Source organism: Prunus avium, chromosome 6 (genome assembly GCF_965620075.1).
Source record: "Prunus avium chromosome 6, drPruAviu1.hap1.1, whole genome shotgun sequence".
NCBI classification, from domain to species: Eukaryota; Viridiplantae; Streptophyta; class Magnoliopsida; order Rosales; family Rosaceae; genus Prunus; species Prunus avium.
The window spans coordinates 9,837,061-9,845,062 of record NC_142289.1 but is presented as its reverse complement, the minus strand read 5'-3'; the positions used below and the strand labels follow the sequence as shown (position 1 = coordinate 9,845,062).

Below are 8,002 nucleotides of genomic sequence, written 5' to 3'. Positions count from 1 at the left end.
GACTCATCTGCCCACTGGGCCTCAAATTTAAAAACTTTATGGGTTATTGATCCTAATGGTCCCCCAACTATTGCTCCAATATCATTTTGGTCCACCAACTAAAATTTTCATTTGAACCGTCCTTCAACTCTTTTTTTTATATCAAGATGGTCCTACCGTTAAAATATGTCAATTTTATTTTAAATTGAGGGGTAAAAATGTCTCTATGAATTAAAATAGTAATATATAATTAAAAATTAAAGGAAACTATTATAAAACTTAGAAAATTTTAAAAAATTGAATCTCACCAGCCACATGGCTTTTTTTTTTCGTGAGACTAACCTGACAATTAATTTTAAAAAAATAATATCACATAAATATAAAAATTAAATAACACATTTTTTAAAAGAGTAAACAATAATTAAAAATTAAAGAAAACTATTATAGGAACTTGTACCTAATTTTAAAATTGAAAAAATTGAATCTCGCCACCAACATGGTTTTTTTTTTTGACATGGACTTAAAAAGTAATAATTTTTTTCTCTATTTTTTAAATTAATTAAAAAAATTTAAATCAGATAAATACAAAAATAAATAATAATAAAATTGACAGACTTTGACCGTAGGACCATCTTGATACCAAAAAAAAAAAAAAAAAGAGTTGAAGGACGGTTCAAATGAAAATTTTAGTTGGTAGACCAAAATGATACTAGAGCAATAGTTGGGGGACCATTTCAGTCATTAACCCTTTTTTAAATAATATTTTACTTTTTTGCCCCTCAATTTAACGGAATATTTGACAGACTTTGACGGTATAACCGTTTTGATACCAAATGAAGAGTTGAAGGACCATTGAAATAAAATATTTAGTTGGTGGACCAAAATGATACTGGAGCAATAGTTGGGGGACCATTGGGATCAATAATCCAAACTTTCTTGTTTCGCCAGAAACAGGTTTGGTATTCAACAAAACCGGACAGTGATAAGAACCCAATCTAATGCAATGCTCCACACAAGAGTCAGAAGGTCTTAAATATCGATAGTTTCAGAAATATCGGTGGTTCAAAAACACAGAAATATCGATGGAAATATCGGGAAAATATCGATATCGATAAAAATTGAATAAAAACCACGGAAATTGTGATAAATACATGGAAATTTTTAATGAAACTTTAGAAGAAGTTTATTTAGTCAATCATCTATTATTTTGACATAAAAAATTGGAAGGAAATGCATTGCATAGTGGGTTTGACTGATTTAAGTTGATTATATTGCGAGTTGACAAACTCTGTGACTTAGAAAATCTGGAGTAATTAAAGAAAGAGAATTAAACACCCCCTAGTAATTTATTTATCATTTTTTAGTACAATATTTTACATGGTAAGATACATGAGTAACCTTATTTCACATTATTCCCTGGACATGGTACATGTTCTTATATTTATTATTTATCAAAAATTAAAAATAATTAAATATGTAAACCAACTTGATTTTTCATGAAAATTAGGCACTTTACCATGCTTAAAAAATAATAGTGAAGATTGAAAATTAACTAAGAACATAAATAAATTTATCCAAGGAAGAATTAAATAGTAGATAAAGAAAATAATTATAGAGATTTAAGTAATTAAGCAACAATTTGAAGGGAAATTTAGTAATGTAAGTACTTATAATGAATAATAAAATAATCAATAACATTAAATGGATTAAAGATTCATTCTCATGTGAAAATTTGATTCTTGCAAAAAGAATTCAAAACAAAACAATATAAATATAAATATTTTAGCATATTATCACAAAAACATAAGTGATATAGTGGTTAAGGTGTTGGAGGAGTAAAATGAGAGGGGTTCAAATTTCCTTTGTGTTTTTTTCCTCCCTTTTTTTCCCTTTTTTTTCTTCTTCTTTTTCCTTTTTTTTTTTCCCTTTGCATCGATATTTTCGATATTTTCGATATTTTAGCGATATTACACCGATATTTTGACAAAATATTGCTGAAGTGTGAGCGAAATTATCGACATCGATATTTTCTGATATTATCGTTGATATTTACACGATATGTACATGGATATATTCCGAAATATCAGTGATTCGAAATATCCGAAATTTCGTCGATATTATCGATATTTCATACTATGAGTCAGACCAACGTTCCATCGACTCAAGGTTCGTCGACTCAAGGTTCGTGAGAGCTCAATCAAGACGTTCCCTCAAGATCACTTCCCCATTACAGCACCTTTCCCAAGTGTAAGGTTGACCTTTATATCCAATGTCAAGCAGATCATTACATTTACATTCCATAAAGTCGTGCAAAAAGCGTCGCCTTCTAGGATTCCAGACACAACCCCCTTCTTTTTCATGTTCCCAAATAACCTCATTGATATCACCGATAACCGACCAAGGGCAGCCATGCTTTCGGTCCAGACTACTCAAGCCATTCCAAAAATCCAGCTTCCTATGGTGGTAGGGGGTACCATAAATCCATATGTATGTAAAATCGTCAACACATTTCACATTTGTGTCAATCCAATAGCTGGTAAACCCAACCACATCAATTTCAACACCTTGCCTCCACCAAATACTCAAACCACCAGCAGCTCCGAAGTGCACGCCCCCTAATGTTATTATAGACATCTAAAAATGTTGTTTCTATCCCTCAATTTTACATTCTAATTGAGCCAAAACCACAACTTTAAAATGGTCTGCCTGATCTGTGTTCCTGGGCTTACATTGCCAACAGCCCGTGAGTTCTTATTTTTGTATTCCTTTATTTATCTGGTTTTTTTATATAAATAAAAAAAATAGTTATTTGCAGGTTTTTTTTTTGTCTTTCAAATATAAGTGTGTTATTTTAGTATTCAATTTTCTGTATAAAATTTTCCTTCGAGATGATCCGCATGATGATTGGGCTGGAGTTGCTAACGTTGGTTTATGTTTAGTTGGTTGAGCCTTGTCCTATGTAACTGAAAAAGCAAAAAACATTACTACTCTATCTTCTCTTCCCATCACTTGTTACAAAACGGAAAATTCATGTTTTCTCAAATGTCTTCATTAGACAATGACCATAATGTCACACAACGGTGATTAAATACCAAAATTAATTTCTCATTGGCTGAAGTCTTTTCATCTTATCACGTCCAATTCCTTACACTCGACTCCAAAAGAATTAATGTCATTGTTGTAACCCTTTTTCTATTAGGTTATTAGTCGTGGTCTTGCCTCCAACCCTGAATTCTGCATGTAGAGAAAATTCTACCCAAGTATAATTAGTAAGTAGGGTAGTTCTTGGAAAGTTCAAAATGATCGCTTTCATGGTTGATAATGAAGGTTTTGATATCAAAGCCCGCATACTTTTCTTGGTCTACCACCTAGCAAAGCCTACCCACCTTATACAAAGACTTGTAAAACTTATCAAACACGTTCTGGTTTTTTTTTCCTATCAAACGATAGGAATATTATTGATAAAAGCTGAAAGACTCGATTACAATAACCACACATGCAACCAATCACTTGAACTCATATTTAGATTCAAATAAGACCTGATACAGATTTTAATGGGGATACAAAATATAATAACGGCTACGATATGCTCATATAAATATGAATAAAAGATAATCACGACTATGATAGTCCCCCAATGGAATACAAAAGATTATCCAACACGTTCATGCTCTGGTTTCGTACTGATTTTAAAGTGATGATTGAAAGAGAATTGGAATTTGCTTACTTTTCTATGCATTGTGCATGCGTCTATTTGACTGTGTTTTGGCATTCAATTTCGACTAGGACTGGGTGGGAACTTTAACTTTTTAACCGCCCCTAAATATGCTGGTGCGTTAGTTTTCGGTTAGTAAAGTCTAAGTTAAAAATTGACTGTGTAAAAGAAAAATATTAAGTCACACTGTGCTAGGTGTACCATACATCGAGACCTGAGGCAAAATTTGTACAATGGATCAACAACTTTCCTAATGTTGTACTAGTTTTAGATTTGGTAACTTCCCAATTCTCTTTTTTATCTTTTTCTTACACTTTTACAACGGATTAAAATGTCAATAACAAAGTTACATTGTTATAATTGAGTTAGTCACAGCTAGATATCGAACTCGTGAAGACAACTTGAGACATTTTCCAACCAAGTAAAGACAATTATCACTATACCAAAAACTAGTTGCTCCAAATTCTCCTTGATACATCATTGATTGTGTTATTCTTACTTAATTCTAGTCACTCACTTCATTTGCTCAAAATTAACTTTTCTTTTTTTTCCCTATTCAAGATTCAATCAAAATACATCGAGTTAAATCAGGTTTTCTTAAAATTTAACGATCCAATATGCACAATCTAACTAACCGTATCCTACAAGGATTTGTATCTCCTGTTTGGATTGAGAAATATATGATCTTACAGCCTGCAGCTTTTAATAGATTTACTGTTGTGATCGCTTGCTTAGTACAAGGGATTGTATCTACACATATGTGTTTCTTAAAACTGCTACACAAGTTATTAATGAATACCCCATCCCAACTCTACCAACTCAATAATTCCCCATTGAATTCGTCAACTCAAACCCCATTAGTTTTCGTACCACACGCTCACACTCTTCAACTCCCACAACAAACTGGTTTTCTTTCTTTTCCATAATAATCATAATCTCATCTTGCATTCGTTTTAAAAACCGAATCATCTTCCTCTTCACGTTATTCTTGCTTGCCCTTTTATGTATCTCTGCAGTTAAACATCGCCAAGTACATGAAAAGATCCCCTTAACCCTCCTCCCAAATCCAAATTCTCAAAACAAAACAAACCCCCAAAGAAGAAAGCAGAGCACCAAAGATGAGCCACAGAAAAGTTCATTCACAAGGGAGCGTACCTTTTTCATGGGAGGCCATGCCCGGCGTCTCCAAGGTCACAAACCAAGACTGCTCTACAGATTTTGGGGATGGTGCCCTTAACTGCCTCTCTGCAGAAGAAGACTCTGAAGATAGCCCCAAAAAGTTGGTGAACAATCCTGAGATAAAGATTCCTCTGCCTCCATGCCCATTATTGAAGGCTCCGAGTAGAAGTAGTTCGACGAAGGGGTTTAGATGGCATGTAGAAGCAGACCCTTTTCTTCTGGCTTACAAAGAGTGTACCAAAAGTACAAGCACTTTGAATAATAATTCAGGTAAGCTGCCTGGCAGTGAGAATAATAAGAAAGGTTTCGGTGCAATTGGGTGTAGAGTCAGGAAGAGCAGGTTCAATATGTTTTCTTGCAAGAATTCATGTGACGTGAGAGAGGATAATTTTGTAAAGCTGTCTCAGCTTCCTGCTCTTCCGAGAGACAGAAGTCGCTCAACCAGATGAAAATTGATGATGAGTGTTTCTTTGTTTCCACAAAAGATGTAGTTACAATTAAATTAGGAGTCTTTTTTTCTGTCGATTTTCCCAGAGATTATTAGCTGCCAATATGTCTTATGTTCTTAACTTTTATAATATATACGGTTAATTAGTGATGCTAATGTCATGGGATTTTTTTATTACAAATTTGATTTCTTCTTTTCCTTATATGGCCTTAGGTTTGCTGCATGATCTGAAGATAATGGATTGAATTGCTTGCTTCTTTGTTCAATCTTTTGTTCTGATTGCTAGGTTACGCTAATTGTAGCGACATGTTTGTGTTCATAGATCAAGTCTTTTATGGATATTGTCAAACATTATGTTTGAGTTTATGTTTTCTTCTTTCAGAGACCACATGTTCTTTGGTCTTTGCAAAGCCTATCAGCAAAGGCTGCTCGAACATTTATTAAAGTTGTTGAGGATTCTTGCATTCTGTCTAGTCATGGAGGTTAATTTCCAACAACCTGTGATACATTTTTCTCCTAATGCGGGCAGGTCTTCCCTTTGGCCATAAATCGCCTTTGCTGATTCTTAACATTACCATAATGTTGATTTGATTTTATCACTATCTTGTGATTATTGGGATTTGATTCAATCTCCAAGATTATATCACTTTCTTCATCCTTACTTCTCTTTATTTAGCTATTTGATTCATGATTTAGTTAGATTTGTAGTCTCTGAATCTTTATTCAAGGGTCTAAAATCACACACCTGTCATAAATATGAAAATCTAACTTAATTTCATCGGTAGATTTAGGTAGTCATGTGACTAATCACAAAATGGGGAAGATAAGAATATAATTGTACGCAATCGATTTACACCTAAAATTTTCTCATCAAACATCCGGACTTTAGTAACAAATTCTACATCAAATCTCAGGGCTCAACCCTAGACAGGTGGCAGAAACTACCAAGTTGGAATGCGGTAGGGGCAGAGGGAATTTCCGGTGGAGCGGTGAAATGAGTATCATCAACTAATAAAGGCCCAATTAGACAGTCTTAAAAAAATTAAATAAAATTAGCTAGTCAAGTCACAGTTAGCGTTGACAATGGATTTTGTCCTTGTCTGATGTTTCTCTCCTCTTTTAGCTTACTCATGTGAATGTACTGGCATCTCTTTGTTTGCTAGTGTTTGCTGGGGCACCATCCAGTTCCCTTTGTGGATTGATGTTGTTCTGTTTGCGGTTTCTCCGCTGATTATGAAGGCATCTTTTCGTCCAAAACAAAAAACAAAAAAGTCACAGTTAGCAAGCCGAATATATGCCATAATATAATACACGTCTCAGATCACATTGAGCCACGGTCTCGTCCTCTAAATCCGAAGACTAGATTTAATATGGGCTTCTCCTTGATTCAAAAATATGGGCTTACAGAAACAAAATTGAGGGAGCACAGATATATTGGGCTACGGCTATATAGTGATTGCAAAAAGAAGCATATTCATGAATTTAAAACTATGGTTGTGTTTTGTAGGCCAAATCGTAGTGTGGAATTGGGCCACTCAATTTCACGCGATAATAGTGTACTTTAGTGATATACAATCACTTGAAGCATAATTTAGAGAAATCGAATGTCATCAATAAAACTTAATCGTTAAGTAATGAGGGAGGGGAAACGTATAAGAAGACACTCTAACACTCAAGTTAGCAAGTGTTAGAAAATGAATGACTAAAATATCTTCAATTTAGTTGATATTTTTTTTATAAAGATAATCTTTAAATGGTGATTTAAAAATAGTTACGATTATGATATGTACATGATGAAAATTCGTTAATCACGACAAGTGGAGAAAGAGGTGCAACTAAATATTATCCTCACCAAAATACATTATGGTAGGCCTCACAATGGGGCCCATAACTGGAAAAACTATGGCTATGGGCACATAAACTTTAGACAGAGCTGTTAATAGGAGATGTCCAATGGACTGCTGTGAGATGCTTAGGAGATGTCCAATAAATTTTCTATTTTTTGTTATATTTTAAAGCTTTTTTTGGTTATAAAAGGTTTAGCTGAAAAATTGTTCCTTTTCCTCACCATGGCTATGAACATTATGGCCATGCCAACCAGGGGCAAGGTGGAGAGAACGACAGGTGGGAAAAGAGAGGACTGTTTTGTCAAATTCATTAAAAAAATCGAATTGAGAAGAGTAAAATTGGTGCTATAAATATAAAACGAAGATTTCACTATCAAATCCATTTTTGCATGACATAATATACAAAAGTCCGAGCCTATTTGAAGTGAAAAATTCAAAAGCTGCCACTTGTTATTTTATAATTGGTTCTTATAAAATTTTAACACACTAAAAATCAATTAGAAAATGACAAGTGACTGATTTTGGATTTTTCTCTCCACAAAGATTCTGTATGAGTTTCTGTATAATCTGTCATGCTAAAATGGATTTTTGAATAAATATCTCATATAGAAGATGTCTTTGAAAGCATATCCTCAATTAGAAAACTTAAACAGAAAAGGGAAATTCATTTTAGAGGCTGCATTGTGCTTTGAAAAAAAATCATGCCTAATTGCCTATAGGACTATTAATAATTTTTTATTGTTTTGGTAATCTAAGGACTAAGACTATTAATCTTTTTTAATTAAGAATTACGACTATTGTTACTCTGCATATGCGTGAATAGATGGTTTAAAT

The 8,002-nt window shown here is 33.5% G+C and overlaps 1 protein-coding gene across 1 annotated transcript; it reads left to right on the top strand.

The window, feature by feature from the left end:
* Nucleotides 1-4,512: 4,512 nt before the first annotated feature.
* On the top strand, nucleotides 4,513-5,587 carry LOC148293611 (uncharacterized). Its single transcript, XM_088254402.1, has one exon. The coding sequence runs from the start codon at nucleotides 4,813-4,815 to the stop codon at nucleotides 5,320-5,322; it is 510 nt and encodes a 169-aa protein (XP_088110528.1). The 5' UTR covers nucleotides 4,513-4,812; the 3' UTR covers nucleotides 5,323-5,587.
* The last annotated feature ends 2,415 nt before the right edge of the window (nucleotides 5,588-8,002 follow it).

What these genes read in the sequence shown, in the direction of transcription:
- LOC148293611 (XM_088254402.1), top strand. Translation starts at nt 4,813, where the DNA reads ATGAGCCACAGAAAAGTTCATTCACAAGGGAGCGTACCTTTTTCATGG.